The sequence below is a fragment of the Dermacentor albipictus genome, chromosome 6 (genome assembly GCF_038994185.2).
Source record: "Dermacentor albipictus isolate Rhodes 1998 colony chromosome 6, USDA_Dalb.pri_finalv2, whole genome shotgun sequence".
NCBI lineage: Eukaryota > Metazoa > Arthropoda > Arachnida > Ixodida > Ixodidae > Dermacentor > Dermacentor albipictus.
The window spans coordinates 6,976,062-7,002,657 of NC_091826.1; the positions used below are offsets into that span (position 1 = coordinate 6,976,062).

The 26,596-nt window shown below is 49.2% G+C and overlaps 1 protein-coding gene across 1 annotated transcript; it reads left to right on the plus strand.

Annotated features, from left to right (window-relative positions):
- Nucleotides 1-1,215: 1,215 nt before the first annotated feature.
- Nucleotides 1,216-26,484, plus strand: LOC135901412 (adiponectin receptor protein-like). Its single transcript, XM_065431183.2, has 2 exons — nucleotides 1,216-2,733; nucleotides 26,192-26,484. The coding sequence occupies exons 1-2, from the start codon at nucleotides 1,687-1,689 to the stop codon at nucleotides 26,303-26,305; spliced, it is 1,161 nt and encodes a 386-aa protein (XP_065287255.2). The 5' UTR covers nucleotides 1,216-1,686; the 3' UTR covers nucleotides 26,306-26,484.
- The last annotated feature ends 112 nt before the right edge of the window (nucleotides 26,485-26,596 follow it).

The following is a 26,596-nucleotide window of genomic DNA, read 5'->3' on the forward strand; positions in this document are numbered from 1 at the left end:
GTACGATTTTATCTGCGCCCACTGGCTGCATTTGCGGCAGATGACCGAATGACAAAAGTCTGCGTTCCGGGTTGTAAATTTGGGTTCACGGCCCACGTTCGCTTGCGCTAACACCATGCAAGCCTTTTAGTAACGACCAACTCGTCCAGAGTGGCCTTCAAATGTGGTCTTCCTACTTTTTTTTAACTCTCATGTGGCTAAACATCTGCAATTAACGCATCTTTCCATTGTTTGCTCCCTGAAGAAGTGTCGCGCCTATCGTACGTGAGCTGCAAACAGCTGCCTATCGTATGAGCTGCAAACACTTCGTGATGTTTGCAGCGCGCATTACATTAAAAGAACTCGGTGCCCTTCCACTCTGTGAAGAAAGATGACCAGTGAAGCTGTGTATGTGGGCCCCTAATTAATGGCGAACTGCACCTCCGCCGCGGGTCGGGCCGGCATTTGACTAACTCCGGGATCGGCCTACGTATGGGGAGTTTTTCGCTTGCCACGCCAACGACACGAACATTTCTTTAGACGGTAGAGGTAGCTGTACAATTTTGGGTATTTGCGCAATCGCGCTGGCGCAGTCATCTGTTCTGCAATCCCTACACCTCACCTACAGTGTAGTACCGTAGTACACCGTAACCTCACCCCATTCTGACCTTATTCGGCATAGAGTTAGTAAGTATAATAACTCTATGATATTCTGACTCCGAACCGGTTGTCAGCGGTGGTGCTCCACTCGCGATGGTTCGCGGCGAGGGCGCAGGGACTGACGTCCCCGAAGGCCCCATAAAATTCAAACGCGACGCAAAGTGACCGCGACGCGCCTGCGAGCTACTGTAAGCCGCCCCTTCAAAAGGCACGAAAGCTGCACACCAGCTGCAAATTGCGCCATCTACAACTTTCATCGCTATCCCGTGCAAGCCAGCTGGCTCCCGCCCGTTACACTGTCCCACTTCTATCGCGTGTCTAGACCCGTGTGCCTCGGTCGCCAACTGCTGTTCTCTTTTTAGGTCGTGTTCAGGGTCGTATCCTACTATACCCACTGTACCTATGGTTCAGCGTTTAAAAACACGGTGGTGTAAAAGTTTAATTTTGAAATAACTATAAAACACAAACCATATATTTTAAAGACCTAAAAGACGTCGTAAAACGAAATTAGACTCTTCAACGTTCTTGATTCAAAAGAGTAATCATTTTCACCGATCGTTGTTAGGGGACGCTGTAGTCGTGTTTCCGTTAAGATTTTAGAGTTTCCGCTTCATATAGTTGGGGCGGTCGTGGTGGTTGAGTCGTTATATAATAGTTTCAGAAATTCCCCTTAAATGCAACTGTCGCGCATGACATAGCTGGAGGTTACTTGTGAAAATTATCCGCTTATGGGTGACGGGTTTCTCCCAATGTCAGCGTAACCCGACAGCGTTGTTCTGTGGCCCGACGTCAAGATATAATCGTGTGCTGTTTGCACGTAAAGGAAACTAGTGTCGCAGTGTAACATTCGATAACGACGGAGTCGGTTTCGCCCTAAATTGCGCTCTCCCGTCAGGGCGCCACCGAAGAGCAGCGTCGGCCCGCAGGTGACAAGAGCGGTCTCGGCCGGGACACTTCACAAATTTTCGTCGTCGGAGGGACCCTTGTGACCGACGACAAGCGCGGACGGGTGACCTTGGCGGCAGCGTTTCGCGATCAGCTGCAGCGATGATGGAGGTGCGCGAACGTCGCGGCGCGTCCGCATCGGCGGCGGCCGCGGTTTCGAGCAGCGGCGGAGTCGTCGTACTCCGACGAGGAGCGGCCACTACGGCGGCGCCCGAACTCGAGGGCTTCCTTGACGACGCTTGCTTGGACGAAGACGAGTCGTCGCTCGCGCCACCCGGCACCCCCGCCGAAGACGAGGAGGAACAAGGCGTAGACGAGGAGCTGTCGCTGCCGGCGCGCGCCGCCGAGCAGGCCGAGCACCTGGTGCGCAAGGTGCTCGAGGAGGCCGAACAGGCCGAGCAGCTAGTGCGCAAGGTGTGGGAGGAGGCCTGGAAGGTGTGCCACTTCAGCTCGCTGCCGCAGTGGCTGCAGGACAACGACTTCCTCCACCGGGGTCACAGGCCGCCGCTGCCGTCGTTCTCGGCCTGCTTCCGCTCCATCTTCCGCATCCACACCGAGACGGGCAACATTTGGACGCACTTGCTGGGCTGCCTGGCGTTCGTCGGCATGGCCACATATTTCCTCACGCGGCCCTCGGCCGAGATCCAGTGGCAGGAGAAGGTGGTGTTCGCCAGCTTCTTCGCCGGGGCGATCATGTGCATGGGCATGTCGTTCACCTTCCACACCGTCAGCTGCCACTCGGAGAAAGTGGGCAAGCTGTTCAGCAAACTCGACTACTGCGGCATCGCGCTGCTCATCATCGGCTCGTTCGTGCCATGGCTCTACTACGGCTTCTACTGCGACACGCAGCCCAAGCTCATCTACCTGACCGTGGTCGTGGTGCTGGGCATCGCGGCCGTTGTGGTCTCGCTGTGGGACAAGTTTGGCGAGCCGCGCTACCGGCCGCTGCGGGCCGGCGTCTTCACGGGCTTCGGGCTGAGCGGCGTGGTGCCCGCGCTGCACTACCTGATCGCCGAGGGCTTCCTCAGCGCCGTGTACGAGGCCTCCTTCGGCTGGCTCTGCCTCATGGGCGCGCTGTACATCGCGGGCGCCCTCTTCTACGCGCTGCGCGTGCCCGAGCGCTGGTTCCCGGGCAAGTGCGACATCCTGGTGAGATAGCGCTGTGTTCATTCACACATTAGCGACTGTATGATATTTTAAAAAGCTAGAGGTTGGTTGCGCGACCATTTGCGAATGGCGACCGTTGTCTTGCCTCTGACCTGCACGTGCCCATCCTTGTTGGTGGAGTCTGCATAGATGAGCTGGCATGGCGAGGTGTAGGAGTCATCCGAGAGAAAGAGTATAATTTACACGGAGAAGTGGCCGTTCACACTGCCTGTCGCTTTCCCTCAAATGCTTCCTTGGCGACTAGGGTGACACACCCGCAGTCAAGTTGGCTGTTCGAGGTGTGCTGGCTGCCTAAACGTAAGAAAGAAATTGGATGAATGTCAATACCAGTGCTATTGCTTCTTGCCTCTTACCTGCATTTGCCTCCACGGCCTCTTGGCTTGCAGAGTCTGCATTAGGGAGCCGATGTGGCTAGGCGTAGGCATTGTCTAAGCGAAAAGAAAAGGCCATTCAAATGGGGAATCGTGAAAGTAAATGCAGTTCTTATGTCTGCTTCTTGCACTCTTCTTGCCTAAAAGTTTTCTATGATAGTGTCCAATGATAGTGTCCAGAATACACCAGCACTTCGACTGCTTTTGCTTTTTACCTGCAGGTGTTGCTGTGAGATCCTTAGTATGGCTGCGTGCAGCATTGTAACACTTGGTGGAGGCATTTGAAGTGGTAGCCAAAAATATAAAGAATCATCCTTGTCTCCATGAATGTTTTCAATTTCTAAATGCAGTGGTAACTATCACTATTGGTACAAGGCCCCCCACATCTATACGGCAAGTGCCACAGCTCGAAATTGAATTTTTCCTTTAGTGTTTCACAAGGTGTCTGATATGTCCACATTTGATGTAATTGTTTTCTTTCTATTTATCCCCGTGTGGAGAGAGCATCATTAAATTGTTTTTTTATTTTTATTTTTGCATGGCTTTTTTTGTCTGTTTTTGAGTTTATGAAGCAGCAGTCTATTAAGGCTAAAGTGACTCCATCTAATGACAATCACCAGTTTTGTTTTGCAGAAAAACAATGCATTTCCTGACCCTTACTCGCATAATTTTGCAGAGTATTCTACCTATATTGACTTTCTTGGCCTCCACTAAAGAGTCTTGCATTTCCAAATACCATTCTTTCTTTGAAAAAATCATTTGACACTTCACATAATATCTCTACCTTGGGCTTCTGATGCTATGCATTCATAATTTTTGCTTGTTTCCGACTAGAAATGTCTTCTGTAATTTAGAGCTTAACTTTTACCTTTGGAACACACAGAAGGGCTTGTCATTAAACATTTGCAAAATCCAATAGAAGATTGATGAATGCAGCTTGCAGTGCGATTTGACTGAATGAGCCATAAAAGTAACTCATCTCACTTGGTAAATTAAAGCACATATTAGCGTGATGTACAACATATGCTACACTAATGTGGTGGATTCTCTTTCTGATACAGCAAAATAATCGGTGTGCGAAAAAAAGTTATTTTTACAGACCCCTTGTACACACTAATTTAAGGAAAATGAGATGGAGCTGTCCACATGATCTACTTATTTTACCTGCCAGTGTAGGCACCAAAGATGTGTCCCAGTTGCTTAGTAGTATTTAAGATTATGTCGGTATTGTATATGTGCGTGTTGTCTAAAATAATTGAATTTTGAAAATGCTCGTAGGGATCTGATGTGCATATCTGCAGTTTATGGATACATGTAAAAGGCTCAGCATTAAATGCAAGTGAACAATCCCACAGGCCCGGAGTCTATCATGCAAATAGATTCTCTGCACACATTTGTGACCAGAAAAAATATGACACATGAAATAGGACGCAAGGAAGTGTTGCAAATATTGCACAGTTAATAAAACGCCTATGCTATTAATATGTGGGTTCATGCACTCGACTTCGTCCGTATTAGGCACTTGCCTTTTGATTGCTTCCTGACACAGAAATACTCGGCATCAGGATGTTTTTCTGCTGTGGCCTTTGTAGAAGCATGATTGTTCAAAGTGCAACAATTAAACAGATTCTATGACTTGCTTGTAGATTCTCCAGTACAATTCTGGTGCGCTGGTCCGCCTGTCCAGCAATTTCCTACTAAAGGGAAACCTGCAAATAAGAACACCATTTCGCATGTAAAAAAATGCTCTACTGTGACGCTTCTCAAACGATTGTGTTGTATGACAGGAGCTGTCTACTCGCGTGATGTTCTGAACAAGAAGATACATTCGTTTACCTGCATGTGAAGGTATACGCCAGAGCACTTCTGGGCTTGGGTGGCACAAAAGGCAGGAATGTGCCATAGCGTCCGATGTCGTCACGCGATCACGTCAAACCTAAACTGTACGAAATTCGTGCCATGCCATAAGTCACGCACTTAGCAAGCGCTTTCTGTAAACTTAATATTGGAGAGTTTTAGAATAGGGGCCCCAAACGTTTTGGGGCCCCAAAGAAATAGCGTCGAAGCCACTGCGCATGCGCGAGACGCAAACTGCGTTCGGGTTTTGCGTTGGGAACGCTATTTCACCGATTTAGCGGGAGCTCAAATAGCGTTCCCAAAAGCTTTGCGTCAAAAACATGGCGGCACCCATCTAAGCGACGGCTCTAAGCTAGCACAAAACTGGGTTCGATTCGCGGTAACGCGTGAAGTTCGCCAGCTAGGAGAAATGACTGCAGTTATCGCTTTCTCTCAACTAGCGTGTGTTATGAAATTGATTCATTAGACGCCGCTGATTCCGAATTCGAGTGTGGATATTATGGCCCGTGCCTAACACGGCTAAGCTTGGCTGGTGAAGGCACGTAAATTTGGTTTTGTTGCTGAAAACTAAGCACAACTAATTGTTTGCTGCTTGAAGAATAACCTCTAAATTATAATTAAACGCGAATACACACATGTCAAAATTACTATTCATATCATAAAACGGTATATTTTATTTAATTATTTTTAATCGTTTTTCTTAGGCGCCAGTAAAGTTTCGTTCGTTCTCTGTTGTCCTCGCTTCTCCGTTGGAACTTGATTTCTCGGACGATGATCGGCAGTTGTTGATCAAACGCAGGCAGGAAGCGATGGAGATCAGACGTACAAGAAATATTTATAGGTAAACTTTTCTATATACATGGCAGGTAAAACAAATACATTACAAACTTGAACAATTGAGAAACAGTCTCACTCTTCGACTGTCTCAATGACTGTTAGAGCCCAGACTCGTTTTAACGTACATAGCACGGATGCTCACTGATCTATCAGCAATTCTGATCTCAGCCAAGTCTAACGTACATGGTACGGAGCCTCACTGATCTATCAGCAATCCTGATTTCAGCCAAGTCTGAGGGACAGCATGTCGTCCCGATTTTTATAGCCCACATATACAAAGAAAAAAAGGCGGTAGGGCCGTTGGCCCGTCCCACAGGTTCAGTTGCCAATCAGAGTCAACCGTTTGTTAAGCCACAACCCATAGGGATGGGCTTACTCTTAAAAATAAACATATTGGAAAACAAAGCTCTTTTCCTTCTGCCCTAAAACTCCGTTGCCCTCTCATTTCTCCGTAGTTAATGACGGGCTCAGCAAAACACGCCAGGCCCGAACAAGTTATCGCTAGGCCGTCTCAAATCCCAAGGGCGTCTCTAGGCCGCAAATGTCTCGGAAGCGAGGGCATCGATACCACGTAGTGCGGCCGTACTCAAAGTTTGTCCGCGTGGGAGACTGATGGCCTTCCTTGTCCTTCAAACTTATTAGAGACTTTTAGCTTGTACGCTAATCCGGCAAACGGGAGTGGTTTGGGCGGATTACCGGATGGTCGGGGCGTAAACGTAAGCGGCCGGAGCGGTGAAGCCGCCTGGTGTTTTAGAGCTCAACCAGACAAGCGCATAGCTAAAACTGCAGTAACTTACCATATCCTGCTTCGCCACTCGTGCAAATTTTTGGCAGCGGCGTAATTGTGAACACGATTACGCCACTGTCGAAAATTTACGCCAGCAACTAAGCAGAATATAGTAATTAGCTCTGTGTTTGTGTGGTTGAGCTTTGCGCCACCAGCTGGCGCTACCAATCTGGCCGCTCACGTTGACGCCCCCGCTACCGGAAAACCGCCCGCGCTTGCCCGAATACCGCACACGCTAAAAGTCTCTATTGTCTGCAAGACAAAGTTATCCGAGTGCGTGTTTCCAAGACGCCGCCGTCCAAATGCACTCTTCACGTGTGCACCGCATCCCTGCAGCGTGCACTGTAAGCTGGCCTTCGACACCACACAGGCAGTCGCACCCAACAACAAGGCTGGCGATTGCGTTCCGAACGCGTAGAAGAATAGGTCCCTGCTCAGTACATGCGGCACGGGGTTAGAATAGGTCCCTGCTCAGTACATGCGGCACGGGGTCAAAGTTGCTAAGCCCTTCTTAACCTCGGCGGCGCCTCCAATTAGTCAGGTACTCGGGAGCCAGACCCACAATACCGTCGAATTCACAATCCACAATCGAATTCAAAATCAGCGGCATCTAATGAGTCAATTTCCATAACACACGCTAGTTGAGAGAAAGCGATAACCGCAGTCAGTTCTCCTAGCTCGAGAACTTCACGCGTTACTGCGAATCGAACCCAGTTTTGTGCTAGGTTAGAGCCGTCGCTTCGATGGGTGCCACCATGTTTGCCGACGCAAAGCTTTTGGGGCCGCTATTTGGGCTCCCGCTAAATCGGTGAAATAGCGTTCCCAACGCAAAACTCAAACGCAGTTTGCGTCTTGCGCATGCGCAATGGCTTCGACGCTATTTCTTTCGGGCCACAAAACGTTTGGGGCCCCTATTCTAAAACTCTCTAACGCATCACCTTCATAAAGCAGTCAGGCATGCGTTTTTAAATGACAAAACATAAGGTGACCTGTTCTTGTTTTCAGCTCGTAACTGCGCTGACCGCATTGACCAGTGGCCACAGGGCGGCGTCCTAGCGGTTCCCACTTGATCGGGCCAGCGTTTGCTCTAGAGTTGGCCATGTATTAGACAGTTTTAGTATAGCGTACACTAAAGAATAGCGTGTCGTCACTGCGCATGCGCTGAACGCTAGATGAAATAGCGGGTATAGTGGGCGTACGCAACGCAAACGAGTTAGCGTTCTTGCGTGGTTTGCGCAGTTTGCGTGAAACATGGCAGTGGTCCCGGCTGCCCGCTTCGAATTGAATTTGGCATTGCTTCTGTAAAGTGCACTTCGTTCGTAGCAAATGATTGTGTAAACGACCTTCGCTTAGTCTCAGGCCGCTTCGACAACAGAGTATTATGGAGAACCTCATGGTGTTTTTGAAATCGCTTCTCGTTTCAAACGAGTCGAAGCCTAACGAAAGAAACATTCGAGATGTCAGCGCCAGGCGGGAAATAGCCGCAACGACGGCATATGGCCGCCCTCTCTAACATTCCCACTAACATCAAGCCACGGTCATGGACGGACTGGCTCACTCCACCACCCCATGCAACTCACATTCTCCTGCCGGTGCTTATCCAGCACGTCAGAGACGTGTTGGGTGAGGACTGGTAGCTGACCGACCAGGGTTGAGCGCCGGACGCTGGCGTAAAAATAAGTTTTCTCTCTCTCTCTGAGATCCAAAGATATTGCCGGTCAACTAAAATTGTAGGAAACGTGCACTGCTTAGTGTACGCTACACTATAACGTATAGCGTACGCTAAACTAAAACTGTCTGTTAGAGAGTTTTAGAATAGGGGCCCCAGAGAGCTTTGCGGGTGTTATCGTTGGCGCACGCAGGAGTGAAGAGTTTTAGAATAGGGTTTTGCGTTTGCGGATAGCGTCTTGCGCTGACAGCGCCACTACGGCGTCAAAGAAAAGCTATTACAAATAATTAAACTATACCATTTTATGATAGGAATAGTAATTTTGACGCATGTATTCGCGTTTAATTACAATGTAGAGGTTATTCTTTAGGTAGGGACTACAGTGACGGGGCCCGGTACTTTAACATGTGCTCTACAGCGACGGGGCCCGGTACTTTAACATGTGCGCTACAGCGACGGGGCCAGGTACTTTAACATCTGCACTACAGTAACGGAGCCAGGCGGGGTCCGGCTTTTTAACCATATTGACATGTGACAAAAATACGAACATATATATGGACATGTTGATATAGGAACGGTAATCGAGGTCCCATGACCATGATCGTATACGACAAAACGTGGAGAAAAGCGTTTTTGTGATTTTGCTAAGTTTGGGGCCCTCCATGTTTGGGGCCCTCCTGCATATGAATACATTTTTGTTGCACATGAATTTTTCTCAGCGATCAGTGATAAATCTCGATACATCTTGCGTGAAAGTTGGGCTGAAAAGTGGCTTCTTCGTAGCGCGTAGCTCGTAGAGAAATGTTTAGGAATTTTTCCCAGAATAAGAAGACAACAAAAGAAATAGTGTTTGAAACAAACAAGTTTTTAGGCCTACATGAGAAAATACTCAAGCATGACAAAAAAAATTGTGCATGCAGGAGGGCCCCAGACTTGGAACTTTGCGAAATCGCAAAAATAGCATGCTCCATTTCTTGTCATATAAAACGTTTTCCCAAGAAAACTTGAGCATTTCGAGCTAAGGGTTATTCCTTTGTGTCAACATATTCGCCCATCACATATAAAAATTCTATAGAAAACAAGAAAATGGTAATGGGACTTTGATTAGCGTAATCTGAACACGCCCATATTGAGAAAACTTTGCATAATTTCGAAAATTTCACAAAATTCCGGCAAAACCACACCTTACTTTTTGGCGTAGATGTGACAGACACACATTTAAAGTGCAGCCACTTCAGGCACGCGTCACCCCCAATGGCGTTATCATGAACCCTTTGTCGACATGCACTACATGTCTGCAAACTATGATCACGCTTCTGAGTAATTGTTGCAGTGAGCGCGGCCCACCCATCATCGGTGAAATAGTTCCGAATTTCACCTATCTCAACTCTGTTGTCAAGAACTGCTGAAGGAACTTTCTCAGGGGCGACTTCAATTCCTTTTTCGCCAATCTTGTGTCCCCTGATAGCCTTTGGAGACATGGAACAACGTACCCTCCCCCCCCCCCCCCCAAAAAAAAAAGCACAAAGTTTCGACAAAGCACTACAATCATATTAGCTATAAACCACTGATTTGGTGCCTGTATTCCTGCTTGGCGTTCTCTTCTTTGCGGTTTGATAATTTATGTAACTGGTTATAATTTTTATGCGTGCTGTAAAAGAATTTTTTTTTCTGTTTTTAATGTGCTGAAGTGTTGCATTCACCCTCTGCATTGATCCCCCTATGCTTGTACCGAATGTGTATTATATTTCGCATCCGGACCCATCCACTAGCTTGCGCCTATTGAGTCCAACACTTTTTTGCGTATGCACTGTATCACTTATGATGATGATAAGAAAGAAAGAAAGAAAGAAAGAAAGAAAGAAAGAAAGAAAGAAAGAAAGAAAGAAAGAAAGAAAGAACGTTTACTAGAATGGAAAGGGAACGGTACAAAGCGCATAAAAAAAAAGGCATGGCATATGTTCATGCTTGTGTAGCACCAGACAATGAATACTGTACTGGATTAAGAAAAAGAAGCAGCGGGTAATTGCTCGCGTAGAAGACCGATGAGCATCCAGTGCGATGCAACTTGAGAAATAGTGATGTTGAAGCTTCGGAGACTTTTAGAAGAAAAGAAAAAGAAAACACTATCAACGCGACGGCACAGCACAAGTCGCCGTGTAGACGTCGAAGTCCGTAGCTATAACAAAATTATTCTTGAACAGCTCTGATAGTGTACATGCAACAATGGTTGCTTGCGTACGGTCAAATGCTCATATACTGCGGCGTAAAGCTCATGGAACGGTGCGAAGACGCTCTCGCAGCGAAAGTGAAACATTTTGCGCTGACATGCATGCAGACGCGCAGTTGGTCACCGCGAACCCGTGCGATCGCTGCATTGAAGCTTCACTCTGTGATGCTCCATTTGGTTACACAGACGGCCCACTATAAGAACTTATTTCACATAGTTTTCTCTCAGCGATTGCTACCTTTAACGCAAGAAACCGGTTCGGGGGAATCGACCGCGGCGACCTCGCGCAGTGTCCCAGCTTACCGTACGCAGTAGGTAACGAGATGGCGTCTGTAAACCATTCTGTGCCTTCTGTTTGTCCAAGATTATTATTTTAAAGGTAGGATGCTTCTGTCATTTCGAGAGTACTTGCAAAATGTCTAGGAGAGCTCCCGCGTAGTATGTTTATTTAGCGCCGATAGCGAAACCTAGCTATGCGGAGCGCGCCGCATTATCCCTCAGACTACGCAAGTGAGGCGCTTCCGACAGATGGCGACTCCGTAAGCACTCGCCCCCCATTAGCGTTTTTTTTTAGGAAACGCTATGCTCGCCCCCAATACCGACATCGTTATAGTGATGGCCCCGTCGCTGCAGTGTTGTTGTTAAAGTGCCGCGCCCCGTCACTGTAGTGCAGATGTTTAAGTACCGGGCCCCGTCATTGTAGTCACTACCTATTCTAAGTGCAACAATTAGTTGCACTTAGTTTTGAGCAAACCAACTTTACATGCCTTCACCAGCCAAGCTTAGCCGTGTTATGCCTACAAGCCATAAAATCCACAATCGAATTCGGAATCAGCGGCGTGTAATGAATCAATCATCATAACACACGCTAGTTTAGAGAAAGCGATAACCGCAGTCACTTCTCCTAGCTTGCGAACTTCACGCGTTACCAGAAATCGAAACCAGTTTGGTGCTAGGCTAGAGCCGTCGCTTCGATGGGTGCCGCCATGTTTGCTGACGCAAAGCGTTTAGAACCGCTATTTGGGCTCCCGCTAAATCCGTGAAATAGCGTTCCCAACGCGAAACCCAAACGCAGTTTGTGTCTCGCGCATGCGCAGTGGCTTCGACGCTATTTCTTTGGGGCCCCAAAACGTTTGGGGCCCCTATGCTAAAACTCTATACGCCTAGACCGTTCGGGGGCGGACAGCAGCAAGTGTTTCACAGTCCCGCTGCAGTTCGGCGCCCTCGCAGGAACGAGAGAGAGAGAGAGGGAAAGCGGTGGCCCGCGTGCGCTAAGTTCGAAAGCGACCTCGCCGCGATGCGGCTCCTAAGCCCCAGACATGCTGCGCTGTGGCGCTGCAACGAGGTGGACAACGCAGTCCGCACAACTGCGAGAGAACGGCGTTCGTAGCACGGGACGGCCTCTACCAGTTCAAGGTTAGGCCGTTCGGCCTTTGTAATGCCGCGGCAACCTTCGAAAGAATGATGGACTCCTTACTTCGCGGCTTTAAACTTGTTTAGAAAACACCTTACAGGCCCTGTCGGGCATTGAGTCGAGGGGGCAATGTAACAATGAGCTGTTGAGTGCAATGGAAACAGCTCAAAAATAAATCTAGCACAATTGTACTGTGGCTGAACTAAAAAAAACAAAAAGCACAGAATGCTCAAGCATAACAGCAAGTAAGAGGAAGGAGATTAAAGGGAAGCTGAAGAGTCTGTCTTATTCAATAAGACGCTCATATACGGATGCGGGAACCTTATAGACCATGAAGATAAAAATTTTGGGGGGGGGGGATTTTTCACTTAGGAGCGAAGCAATCGTCGGTTAAAATTGCGCTGTAGCTCCGCCCCCCGTCGAGCGCCGCGCGCTGCTGCTGACGCTGACGATGCGAGCGGAGACCGGAAACCGCGGCTTAGTGACGTCAACACTGGTGTTCTGCTCCTTCGCAGTCTCCGCGACCGTGCCTGACCGGGCTTATTTCTGCGTGCGTGCCGTCCTAATCTGCTTCGCTCGACCCTACATTCCTTTATTAGTGTGTATATAGGAGTGGTAGCTGACGTGCGCAGCATCAATTGAACTTGTAGGCCGATCATGCCGGCGTTCTGTGCAGCCTACGCTTGCACGAACACTAGCGGCCGCGATGATGTTCCGATGTTCCATTAGTTCCTGGAAGACAAGAAGCTTTCAGCTAAGTGGGAGGCTGCTGTGAAGCGAAACAACTTCAAGCGCTCAAGAACAAGTGTTGTGCTCTAACCACTTCCGTGACGATACTACCGGAGTTTATCAATAATGCGTGCTTTGGGTTCTCATAAAAAAAAAAAAATAGCACGCTGAACGGAAGGTGCATGCATGTTTATCGCCCACCCTTGACGCAGGTTTCATCGCCAAGCGCCGCGAATTTTCTATTCGCACGTGTGTTGTGAAACAGCCTGCATGCAGCTACCATAACGCAGTGCAAGCGTAATGTTTGCATGTGTTGGAAAGCCTGCTCACGCCAAGACGCTGCACTCCCCATTCTCTCACACACATAAGAAACCGACCATCTCACGTAGCCGACGGAATTCGCCGTTTACGAGTAGCGTGCGGATGGCGCGCTGATGAAGGTTCTATACTACACGTGCTACAACAGCCGGTAAACTTTTCCCGCGTTTAAACCGTCTGTGTAGATTGCCGACAGCTTTGGGGTAGCGCACAAATGCTGAAGATCGCATCACCGCTTACGTTCTACGAGGAGGCATGCAGGAACATAACACTACAGTTGTTTGCCCGGAAACGTACTCACTGGAACGCTGAATGCAGCTTAGCAAAAAACATAATCGCCAAAGAACATTTCCAACACAAGGAGATGCTAACACTTCGCCTTCGTTCGCGTGGAAAGCAGTGCTTGCACCAGCATTTTTTGCTTCTTGGAGAGGCCGGCTCTTCGCAATCGGCTCGTACACGTAGTATGTACAAGTATGTACGTACGTGTAGTATGTACAAGTATAAACCCCTTACAAGTGATCTTGCACGCGACAGTGACAGCGCTACAAGCGATGCGCTGGCTGTCGCGTTCACTCGTCGTCTGCAAGCCGAACTCCACACGAGCGACGGCTTTGAGCGACGACTTCCTGGTATGAGGGCAGCGATATACGCGCCCAAACTAGCGTGACGCATGCTTTATCAATTTAAGTTGATGTATTTTACTGAAGAAGGAGCATAAAATATTTCTGAAGGTCTTGCACTAGGTTCTTATTCTTGCACGTGTAAAATTCATTAGTTTGCTCGTTCTGTGCAACAAACAGCTGTATTTGAGTTATGTACATCCAGTTTCGGCTTCGCACAATTGGCTAGTCGCTCATAGCATTTCCGGGCGACGAGCGACGAGTTCTAGATTTCTAGAAACGAGTGATCGAGCGACAACACCGAGCGATTTGTTCAAGCGAAGGCCCGTTTTGTCGCTCGAAGCCGTCGCCCGTCACCGTCGCGCGCAAAATCGCTCTCGTAGAGTTTGGACTTAAGGCCGAACTCCTCAAAGAAACGCAAGCTCCCGAAAATTTCCATGACCGTCTCAGCAAAACACCACCAAACTACTTAGCACGGTGCTTCGTGTGTAGCGGCAGCAGTCGGTCCGGACGAACACCATTGTTGACGTCACGAGGCGCCCGACCAATCACAGGCGGAAACGAGGCGCGCGAGCTGCCCTGAGTCTGCTGCTGCAGCACTTTTCGTCGAAATAAGATCTGTTTGCGCTTTCTTTCGCTCAATTTCGATGCGATATTCGAATTCAGAGGGTTGAAAACTATGACGTACTGATCTTCACTCATTTTTTATGGAAAAGCTTTCAGCTTCCCTTTAAGCCAAAGCCGTCTGCGCCCTCGTACGCTTGCTCACGGCTCCCACATTGCTGGCTCATTATGATCTGCCGCCACTGAACTTCATATAGATGCCAGTGGCCATGGAATCGGGACTGTACTTGTTCAATGGCAACATAACGCAGAGCGCGTAATTGCATACGTCAGCCGCCTCCTGTCACTCGCCGAGAGGAATTTTTCAATTACCGAATGGGAGTGCCTGGCATTAGTTTGGGCAGTTGCCAAGTTCCGCCCCTACATGTACAGCCACACATTTTGTGTGGTTACCGATCACCACGTCTTGTTCTAGCGCTACTCACGTAAGGACCCCACTGGATCATTGGGTTGATGGGCGCTACGGCTCCCAAGAATATTAATTTGGTGTTTTATGCAAATCAGGCTGTTTCCACAAGGAAGCCAACTGCCTCTCCCGTTATCCTGTCGACCGCCATGAATATGATGCCTATGACACCGACTCTTGCGTCCTGGCAATTTCTGATCTGCACGACATCCGCACTGAAGAACGGCATGACTGCTTACGTGTTCTCATCGATCGTCTCAATTCTGGACATTTGGAGCCCACGCTGCACATGTTTGTGCTCGACTTTCTCTACGGCCGCGCCCCGAAAGACCAGGACCACGCCATCTCCAGACATCGTTTCTTGAGCAGTTGCGTGACGCCCCTACTGCTGGCCATCACGACCGCGTTACGGCGCCTGTGTACCGCTCTGTGCACCGCTACGTTGCAGCCTGTGCTGCCTGCTGGACGCCTTCACCCCATTGATGTGCCCTCACAACCATTATTACGCACGAAAAAGTAAAAAAAAAAACGATTATGGTATAGTAATTATTCATAACGCTTCTAAATAAAGCAGAAACATTAAACGACACACTTCAATTAGGATGCTGCCTATTCCTTCAAAGTATTAAATATCTGAAACACAGAGTTCTCTTGGGGCATTGGGAAGCCTAGCAAATAGCAGCAGCGTGACACTTTCGATTAGTTGCTTACAGATTTTTTAAAGGGACTGGCAACCAATTTGCATGGTACCCGTCCTTTTTCTCTTTTTGCAACGGAAAGCTTACCAGTCAGTGTCCAATCATGAAGTGATAATGCGGAAAACGCCTTTGAACATTTTTTGTCAGAATTTTTCAGTCTGCATTGAGGATGTCGTGCTACAGTGTATTCGTGGTCTGTAAACATGCTGGAAAGTGATAGGTGAGCACAATAGCCATTATACGCCGGCATTGGTGGGAAGCAGACAAGTGTGGCTTTAGCTGTAACAAAGTAATGTTTTGCTTATCAAGCCGATATTCCTACAATACATGTTTTATGAAGCTTTGAATTATTTTTACAATCGAAGATGGTGTCCGAATCTACGCTCCAGCAACGGCTCCCTCCAGTTAACGCAAACTGATCTCGAAGGTTATGCTTAGCCAAACCAGGCTAAGCGGTAGGATACGGCAGTAGTGCTATTAGTGCAAGGCTGGAACGGCACAACTCGGGGCACTAATTAACCAGGGTTGCCAGATCTCTGCAACCACAGGTAGCCAAATTGGTCTCCGCAGTAGCCCACATGTAGCCAAAAGCGAAATTTTCGGGTAGCCCAAAAGTAGCCAAAAAACTTCGTCTTTTTGTGAAGTCATTTCTTAAGCATAGTGAACTGATTTTCTGCAAGAATGCCTACATATTAGTTTTTCCATGCATGACCACCGCGCGCATCGTCACGGAGGCCATGCGGCACGGAAAACAGATGCTGCACAAGCGCAAAAAGTGCAGAAACGCAGACATGCAGGCAAATTCATAATAAGGCAAATGCAGTCTTCATTGCAAGTGCACTGTTTTTTTTTCCCAGAGCACCGAATAATCACGAAAAGAACAACAGAATGATAAACACGCTAAGTAATGGCATGCTTCAGGCGTTCAGTATTGTTACTTACAGCTCATAATTTCGCGTAACACCACACAGTGCACTAAACAAAATACTACAAAAAATTTCAAGACAAAGTCTAACACAGTAGATGGCGATTGGTACAAAATCTAGTACGATATATAGACATAAAAAGTTTACTATGATTAAGCATCACGAGCTTATTGAGAAGTGGAACTGCTTGGTCCGTACAAAATGTCAGAGCTGAAACGTGACGAAAATTCTTGGCCCGGTTTAAAATCCTTGCAGCAGCCTCTGTTCCTGGCCAGGCCAAACTTCCCGTGGAAGAGCGCAACCAATGTCACTTTCGACATTCTATTTCGAAGGTCGGTTTTACTTAGCGAGACCTGGCTGAACACTTGTTCGACGGCGGCATTTGATAAGGGTGGCGATAGCAAAGACAGGAAGGGGTTTGGAGTTCAGGGAATGGATGGCTGTGGTGGCTGTGGGGCAACGGAAGAGGATATGTTCTACGTTGGCGTTGGAGCAGGGGCAATTTGGGCAGGAACGGTAAGAGCGAATTGCCGCGTATAGGCGCCATGCGGTAGACAGAAAATTCAGCAAATTTCGGTTAGGTTCAGCCCGGTGTTCTCCCTCCGTTCTGGCGCCGATGTCACCCGCGGCATACCGTCAGCGGGAGCTTCTCGTGCTTAAAACGTAGAACGGCGAAAGCTCACATGTGGAGACAGCAAGGGTCTACGTTCGCTGGCGCGCGCGGGTAGCGTTAATTCGCGGATGGAGACGTGTTTCCTGAGGCCAGCTTTCTTGATTTTAAATTATCAAAAGGCCGCGATCCTTGACCTTTTGACATGCATATATGTTCTCTAACATATCATTTCCAAACTTTGATCTTGTAGCAGACGCGCTCAATTTCTTCAACCAGCCATCGTCTGCACATTGATTCCAGCGTGCTTTTCATTTGTGCTTAACTATTTTTACTTTTGCAGCCCAAAAATAGCCATATAGCCAAAAGGAAAATTTAGACGCCAACTCGTACAAAAACTAGCCCAATCTGGCAGCCCTGTAATTAACTCGCATACTCGTGCATGCACGTACAACAGCCCTCAGTGATGCATTGAACAGCTCTGCACGCTCCGCTCGTTACCACAAAGGCAGCGTCGCTCGTTAGCGTGCCCTTCTTTTTTACTTCGTAACACACGTAGAATGTAGGACGAAAACCGAATAATGTGTGAACTCCGCTTTTAAGCAACACGCATGCACTTATTAACAGCCGGCTCACGTATACTGTAATCTCATGTACTACATTCGAAGTGGTGACTTCACCGCCAGGTTACGCGACTTTGTTACTCTTTGCCAATTTAAAATTATAATTCCTACTTAAATCGCAAACAGCGTGGTGGATTGTATCACTATAAATCATGGTCATTTCATTTCCATCAACGTCTCACAACACAATCTGCCAAGTTGTCTATCCATTTACAGGTGTATTTGATCAGCACACATTTACCATCGCTCATAAACTTGGCCTATTGTTCCTCCTATGTTCGCAAAATTTTACCTCAGTTGTAGTTGTAATTAGGCCGGAGCAGCTCTCTTAAACTGGTCTTAAAATAGTCTGGTTGACCTCCCTGCCTTTCCTCTCTTTGCCATCTCTCTCTCTTAAACTGACTGACAACCAGTTTTCGTGGTACTTTTTTTTAGTGCAATGGAAATCTTACCAGTCAGTGTCTAATCATGAAGTGCTAGTGCGGAAAACGCCTTGGAACATTTTCTATCGGAATTTTTCAATCTGCAATCGGGATGTAGCTGTTCACTTGAAGCATGCTGAAAACGGTGATAGGTGAGCGGGATATAGCTATTGTACGCAGTGTTAGATATGGAGCTGTTTCCTGCGATTACTTCGAGTTCCCCAAACCACTTCGAGTCGCAGCACAGCTAATTGAGGAATGCCGAAGCAGGAAAGCACATTCCAGAGGAGCGGCCGAGCAAACAAGTTTAAGGCAACAAGTTCACGTGCCAACAAGTTCGTGCGCCGCCGGGATTAGCAGGTGGGCCTCGGACAATGGAGCATGAGCAGCCCTCCCCTTCTCCTCGTTAGAAGTGCATTGCCAGTCTGCGAGGCAAGACCGCAGAGAGCCGCCAGGTGTGACACCGCGACACGGGCGCCTACCATTGGCTCAAAGTGGCGTCATCGGAGCGGACTCTCCCATTGGTCAAACATGACGTGACTTACAGTGCTCGAAGGGTTTATAAGAAGCCTTCCAGAGAGACCTGAGCATGCTGGGACATTCCCTGATTCCCTGATTCACCTCTCTCGAACTTCTTGCCGCGGGCCGCAGCGTCCGAGTTGCTGCCGGCCCGTAATGTCTGTACGACTGATACTTGACTCTCACCTCCTTGTAAATAATGTAGAATAAATCCCTCCCAAGTTTTGGTTTTCATCCCGAAGTCCGTCCTTCCAACCCCTACATCTGGTTGGCAGCGGTAGGATCGCCTCCGAATGCATCAGCTGGTGGCAGCGCTACGGATCAACCTTCGTCGAGAGAGACCCTAAGGAACCGAGAAGAGCGAAGAAGAGGGAGCCTTCGTCGAAAGAGGTCCGAAGAAACTGGGAGTAGCGAAGAAGGAGCGAGCCTTCGACCCAGGGAGTCCGGAGGAACCGGGAACAGCGGACAAATGAACCGGATGGCAGGGTGCTGCAACCGTAAGTGAGCGCGTGGTTTTTTTCCTTATGATTCGCCAGACTCAAAGGTTGTGTGTTCAATTTTGATAGTTCTTGGAATCGGGAGTTTGTTGCATTGTGTGTTTGCACAAATTAATTAAGGAAAACAGTTTTAACCACCTGTCGGGGCAGCTGCCATGGATCTTAGATGGTTGACGAGGTTAGACTTGTTGTTGGTGTGCGACGATTTGGGAGTTGAGGCGGACGAACGGATGGAAACGCCAGCTATCATAAAGGCAATTCAAGATAGTGGCAATGATGATGAAAGCATTAGGCTTGCTTGGGAGGTGATACAGGAGCCACGGGAGCGTGTGCGTCGTGTACGTTTGCGGGAGCGTCGTGAACTTAAGAGTAAGAGTAGGCGTGAAAAACGCGAGAATGAACGGAAGCAGGAGCTTCAAAAACTTACTCTTAGGTGTGAGCGTCACGTACGTGAGAATGAACGCGAACGGGAGTATCAGGAACGTAAGCTTGAGCGTGAGCAAAAGTATGAGAGAGAGAAGGCAGCACTGATCAAAGAGATACAGTATTGTGATCAGTTATTGGCACAGAGACAACGGCTGTCTGAGAATTCTGTACGTAGTACAGAGCGAAAGAATGAGGCAGCATCGAGCGGATTTTCGCCAGAAGCCGACGAGAAGAGTAGTGCCTGTGAGATTAGCTGCAGATTCATAAGTAAAGGGAAAAGGCTAGCTGCTAACGATGCCTTAGTGGCAACAGAGGCCGTTAAAGGCCGCAAGGAGAGCGACGAGGTGCTGTGCCAACAGATGACTGTAGAGACAGCTAGGCCAGCTGCGAACAAATTGGCACAGTTACCGCGCGTGTGCGTCGCTGGTAATGTTAGCGAGGTTGCTAGCGAGGAAAAGGGTACTGTTGACGCGACAGACGCGAGCACCCATGTAGAGCCAGATCTGCGTGTAGAAGTGAAGTGCGAGCTGGACGATGCAGGTGAGAATAGTTCTCGGGGTGGCGAGCTCCGTAGCTCACGAGAGAACAACTGCATTGTTCAGGGATCGGTGCGGCTCTCCGCCAGTCTAGATAGCCTAGATAGGGATGGTTCAGTTATTAATCATTCGGACTGTGCGCGTGAGACAGCGATTGATACCGACGGGCTGTGTGCCGATGCACAGCGTGAGCTGGGCAATGTAGTAGAGGGCAGTTCGCAAGAGTGCGAGTTGTCTAACTCGAGTAAAGCCTGCTGCATTGTTCCAGAGTCGGTTGGGCTGTCCGCCAGTCGAGGCAAAGTGAGAGTAGATTTAAATGTAAATCACTCAGACTGTGCGGGTAAGAGGCCGATCCGGGCCGACGAAACGTGTACCGGCCAGCACAAGGCACGAGAAGGCGACGTGAAGGCGAGTGCAAAGAGAAAGCGCCGTAAAAAGAAGCGCGGTAAAGACCGAAAGTCGGTAACTTATGTAGCGCCGCCAAAGATGGCGAGAAACCCAAATGGGCAGGGCGCGAGGAGTAGCAAGGTGCGGTCGTCATTGACGATGTTGACGCACCCAAAATGTTCAAACCACCGGTCCAAGGGGGACCGCGAAGCATGTTCTGCACGGACGCGGACAAAGGGCACGAGGCTGTTAAACTCCTCGTCGTTCCGTAGTTCTTTTCAAAGCTCAGCGTGCAGTTCGAAGAAACGCAAGGTGGCAGGACGAGACCAGGTGGGGAGTAGCGACGCGGTCAATCGAGTTCGTGTTGAAAGCGGGGCGCCAGGACGCAAATTGGCAGGAGACCGTAACGTCTTGGGGGAGCTGATAGTGAATCAGCCCTTTTGTTGTCTCTCGGCAGCCAGAGTAGCTTTGAAACCGCGCCCACCGCGGGTCAGGCTGAAAGTATGAGTCAGTCGTAAGCAATCGGGAACGGGAAGCCAAGAGAGCTTCCGTAGAAGTAAAAAGTGTTATTTTGTTTTATTTTTGAACATCGGAAAGTTTTCGCGAATTGAGACTAGGATTTCTTTCAATGTGTAAGGTTTGAGCTTTGTTTGTGTTTTCGTTTGAGAAGCTCGAGATTTGAAAGATGCGTTTTAAGTAAACATGTAGTCTCGCGAGATGCTCATTAATAAGTAGATAGGCTTTTTTTTGTGTGTGTGAGTAACCTGAGGGTCAAGGTTATTGTTGAGAGGCCTATCGTAACGCGCGTGTGTTTCATTTAACCTTCTTTCTTTTTAAGTGTTGAATTTTCTAAGGTTAAGCGCGTAGATTTTCAGTGAGTGCATGATTTGCACGGAGAAGCGTTCTTAGTTCCATTAGCGCGTGTCCTGTGTGGACGGAAGGTAGCAGACTTTATGACTGGGTTGCTAGGTGTGTTGAGGGCAGCCGTATTCTGACTTCTATTATAAGTGCGCGTGGAACGAGTTATTAAAAGACGCATTGGTTTAAGGGTTCTGCGGAGTGTGTAAGTCCCGCAAGTTTAATTGTTCGTTTACGTCACGTGTCCTGTAGGACTTACAGGGAAGAAACGTGGGTAAGCGTAAATGAAAAGTTTGCCTACAACGCAAGTACGCGTTTTGTTTAGTGACCACAAGGCTAGCGCGCTTGTGATTACGTACTTGTGAGGTTGACCAGATTGTTCAGTGGCACCATTACGTGCGATAAGTACGCCACTGCGATAGATTGGAAACATGCTGTTCGTGTGGTTAGGCCACTTAAGTTATGTTCGGCTGTTTTCATTTGTTGTTTGCATCGTCAACGACCCTTTTGTTTTGCAACAACAATAGTACTCTGGTCTTGTCGGCATTCGAGGAGAAATGGATAGCTGTTTGGAAGGGTGGTTGGAACTGCTTTGTCAAAATTGGGGAAACAAAAGATCAGGGTTCATTTTGACTCAGTAATAGCCTGGCGAGTCAGGGGTGAAGAGCCTGCGCTTACACGTGGGGCAGCGCTGTGTTGTTTTGTTTGTTTGACGTCTGTTCTCCAGGGCCAAGGATCCCGAAGTTCGTCAAACGTGGCTCGACCCCAGTACCCTGCAGCTTCTATCAGCGTTCCTCATGGCCAGCGAATTGAGTTCACCGGCCATTCAGAACAACCGGGGCGAGGACGAGCTGTTAGATATGGAGCTGTTTCCTGCGATTACTTCCAGTTCCCCAAACCACTTCGAGTCGCAGCACAGCTAATTGAGGAATGCCGAAGCAGGAAAGCACATTCCAGAGGAGCGGCCGAGCAAACAAGTTTAAGGCAACAAGTTCACGTGCCAACAAGTTCGTGCGCCGCCGGGATTAGCAGGTGGGCCTCGGACAATGGAGCATGAGCAGCCCTCCCCTTCTCCTCGTTAGAAGTGCATTGCCAGTCTGCGAGGCAAGACCGCAGAGAGCCGCCAGGTGTGACACCGCGACACGGGCGCCTACCATTGGCTCAAAGTGGCGTCATCGGAGCGGACTCTCCCATTGGTCAAACATGACGTGACTTACAGTGCTCGAAGGGTTTATAAGAAGCCTTCCAGAGAGACCTGAGCATGCTGGGACATTCCCTGATTCCCTGATTCACCTCTCTCGAACTTCTTGCCGCGGGCCGCAGCGTCCGAGTTGCTGCCGGCCCGTAATGTCTGTACGACTGATACTTGACTCTCACCTCCTTGTAAATAATGTAGAATAAATCCCTCCCAAGTTTTGGTTTTCATCCCGAAGTCCGTCCTTCCAACCCCTACAGCAGGCATTATTGGGAGGCAGACGACAAGTGTGGCCGTAGCTGTAAGAAGAATAAGAAGAAACTTTATTAAAGAATAGTCTGGCAGTTCTTGCTGTGGTGGCCTCAGGTGACGGCTCGAAGTCCTTGGACTCGAGCGGCATCTTCGGCTTGCCGGACGGCCCAGAGCTGGTCTGCCAGCTCTGAATTTCTGATAGCCGCCTTCCAGCGGCGGCGACGCCTACGGAGAAGGTCCCCGGCGGCTCCCGCATCCGGAGCGGCGTCGGGAAGAAGCGAGCTCGAGCCTTCTACTCTGGCAACGGCCACGATTATGGACGCGTCGCGAACGGAGCTGGTTTTATTACCGTTGTTGCCGGCCATAGAGTTTCTAAATAAATATGAAACTCTATGTTGCCGGCACACTCCCAGAGCATGTGTCGCAGCGTTGCTCTCTGTCCGCATGTTTTACACGCGTCTGTTGGATATAAACGCGGATAGCAGTGGTGTAAGATGGCGGGGTAGGTGTGTGTATGGAACAAGCGTAAAGTTACGGCCTCGTTCCTGTTCAATTTATCGTGCGGTGGCGGGAATGTGCGTCTTTCGAGTCTGTAGTGTTGGGTGAGGTCTCTGAACGTGGTTAGGCGATCGCCCCACGCCCAGTGTGTTTCTTGTTGCTGTGTTTCTCTTGTAGTGTCCCGATCCGGCAGATCCGATGCCCCGCTCTCGGGGGTGGAGGCGGCCACATAATCAGCGGCGGCTCGGCGTGTGAGACTTCGAGCCGTGGCGTGGGCCGCCTCGTTGCCCGCGAGCGGAACATCGTTGTGTGCCGGGGTCCAGAGGAGGAAGACCGTAGAATTTTGGGGTTGCGAGGGCGATGACGAGTCGCCGTCGTCAGAAATTTGGAGTATGCGGGCCGCTTCCCGCGAGACACGACCGCGCGCGAAGCCGCGGATTGCCGCCTGCGAGTCGCTGATCACGATCGCAGCGTTCGGCACCGCGACGAGTGCTAGGGCTATCGCGGCTTCTTCGGCCGCCTCCGTGTGTCCCGTGGTCACCGTGGCGCTTTCCGAGCGGTCTACCGCCGCTATCGCTTGTGCGCTTCTCCCTCCTCCATATCGCGCCGCGTCTTCGTACACCGCCTTGTTACTGTTACCGAAGTTCTGAAGGTCGCTTGCTCGTTTGTTGCGTCTCCCGGCGTGGTGCGTCGGGTGCATGTTCTTGGGAAGCGGCGATATGATCAGGCGGTCGCGAACAGAGGCGGGAACCGCCGTCTTTTCTCCATGCTGAGTGTGGTACGCGATGCTGAGCGACTCGAGGATGCATCGCCCTGCCTTTGACCTCGATAATCGTTCGTATTGCTCAACGTCGTGCGCCTCGATTAACTCGTTAAGGGAGTTAGCTGTAACAAAGTATCATTTTGTTTATCAAATCTATGTCCCTGTGATTCATGTTTTCTGAATTGTTAAATGATTTCTGTGATAATAGCTACGTGTTTTCGTGGCTTCCTGTCCAACTGCATTGGTATTTAACCAATCAAAACAGAACTAATTGGATCTAAATCGCAACGACGCTTTTACACGTGATACGGAGTTCAGCTTGTTGCCGTAGCCGCGCTTGCGTTTTTGATTTCCGAAGCATAGAATAATGCGCAAGTTCCTAATAATATGGCAACTGCAATTTTAAGCAGTAATTATATGATGCACTCGTACAGTAATCTCATAGACTACACCCGAAGTACGAAGACCTCGCCGCCAGGTCTTGCCACTTACTGGTTCTTGAGACATTGCCAATTTCAACTTAGAATTCTAGCTTAAATCGTACCAGCGTGGTGAGTTGTATCGCTATAAATCATAATCAATCAACGTCTCGCAACACGTTCTGCCAAGTTGTCAGTCCCTTTAACAATGGAACGCGATAGCATTGAGAGATCCCCGACTGGTTCCCACGCTTTCCAGTAACTGCAGTTTACGTAACCGTAATGTTTACCGGGAAACGCTGGTGGCGAACGCTATGCACAAAGGCGAGCCTTCTGGTGGAAACGCAGCATCTTGCGTGGGCTGATCCCGGAGGTAGTGCACTGCCGCGCCAAATTCATTACGTCATTTTCAAGTTTCTGTTAGTGTTTCACGCTTTTAATATTTAAGTCTGAGAAGATTTAAAATAAAGGGCATGCGCTGTCGGTGTTTTTTTTTTCATGACACTTGTTTGTGGGCTGTCATTCACAAAATTCCGAGAAATAACTTTGTCATATATATATACTGTGGCGAGGAAAGCGTACGTCGCCTTGAAGAAGACAGGTCCACTTGTCGAAACGTTGGCACCAGCATTCACCTTGTTCACGTTTTGCTCTTTGTCAAGACTGTAAGACGAGGCATGAGCAACTATAGTGATAAAATGGTGCGGCATTATAACCCGCATGCACCGTATGCCATGTAGCAAGGCGTGGTATATACGTATACCTAAATATATACGGAAATTTTCGCTCACAGACAACTCTGCCGACACCAACACAGGATTTTCTGCGACACCCGGCCCTCAACACTATCGCATTAATATAGTTTGACTTGCTCCGTGAAAGCGACGCCAAACAACTTCTTGGTTCCGTACAGCTACGTGGCTCGCATAGTTTTAAAATTTGGCACAAATTACGTGGGACACCCTGTATATGATATGCAGAATGTGGAAGCGCGTGGCTCGATGTCAACGCTGGTTAGACAGCATTGTGAACGCACCCTGCAAGATGTGATTACTCCGCTGCCTAGGATTTGCCGCTGCTGTCGGCTTGAACATAGGGTGCCCGAACGGTCTCTCCCTCGCCGCCGTGGTGGCGTTGCGCTGCCCGAGGTCGCGGGATCGAACCCGGCCACAGCAGGAGGCGAAATGCGAGGACGCCTTTGTATGCCACCGCCCAATGGGTGCACTTTACAAGGAACTCCAGCTGGTCAGAGTTAATCCGGAGTGCCCCATAATCATCTCTTGGTTTTGGCACACAAAGCCCCAGAATTGAGTTATACTTGAGTGGTGAAGTAATAACATGGCATTAAAAGGTTCGACGGTGCGTTGCGGCTGGCTTGCAGTGAAGTAGTCTCAGCCGGGGGTTTGTCGGTGGTGTATGTGCGTACATTACGGCGACCCGGAGTATGTTCATTCCGGGCGCGCTCGGTCAGATCGAGTGAGAGAGCCGCCAGACCAGTGACGGGAGGCTTGGCCAGTTGAGCTCAGCGTGGGGGGGGCAAGTGTTCACCAAGCCCCGCACCGGGGGCTGTCAGCGCTGCGTGACACGTGTTCGCGACCGGCGCGCTTGTCCCGCGGTGCATCGGCGTTGACTCGCCAATGAATGAACGTGAATACGCTCTGTTCTCGCCACCATCTGTTTCGGTAGAATTTCTTTCTGCCGCTGTTCCAGCTTTGCTCTTTTCTCTGATTGTTGAGCGAGTGTCACGATGTAGCGCACATGGCTTTTGGAGCACCTCTTCCCCAACGCACTCTATCATCGTGATAACGTGACCACCTTGGTGGTCCTTACGTAGTCTTTATTGTGAGCACTTCTGTGGGTTTGAACTTCCCCATCTGTGCATCGTGTCTGTCTCAAACCGCTTTACCTATATTGTTGTACCAGCGCCTCTTTTTTGTTGTTCGCAGTTCCACAGCCACCAGATCTTCCACATCCTGGTGATTGCCGCCGCCTTGGTCCACTACCACGGCATCACCGAGATGGCCATGAAGCGGCTGACCATGGGCGAGTGCCAGGACTGAGGGCGCGGCGCTGCTGCATCGGTGGCGGGAATAAATGGAGAACGCTAGGCTTTCTTTTGCAAGCACTGTCTGGTGTCTTTAGGGAAAGTGTGGACCGCCGGGTGTACAAGCGAACGCAAGCAGACAGAGGCGATCTGGGTGCGCTATATTGTGCACATGTAAATATTTCTTCTATTCTATCCTCTTTCCGTGCCGTTTTGCTCCCCCTTCCCTCCTTTCTCCACTGTTGACTGCGTTTCAGGTGTCAGCAAGCAGAGAGCGCTGGATGGGTACTGCGGTCAGTAGCAATTT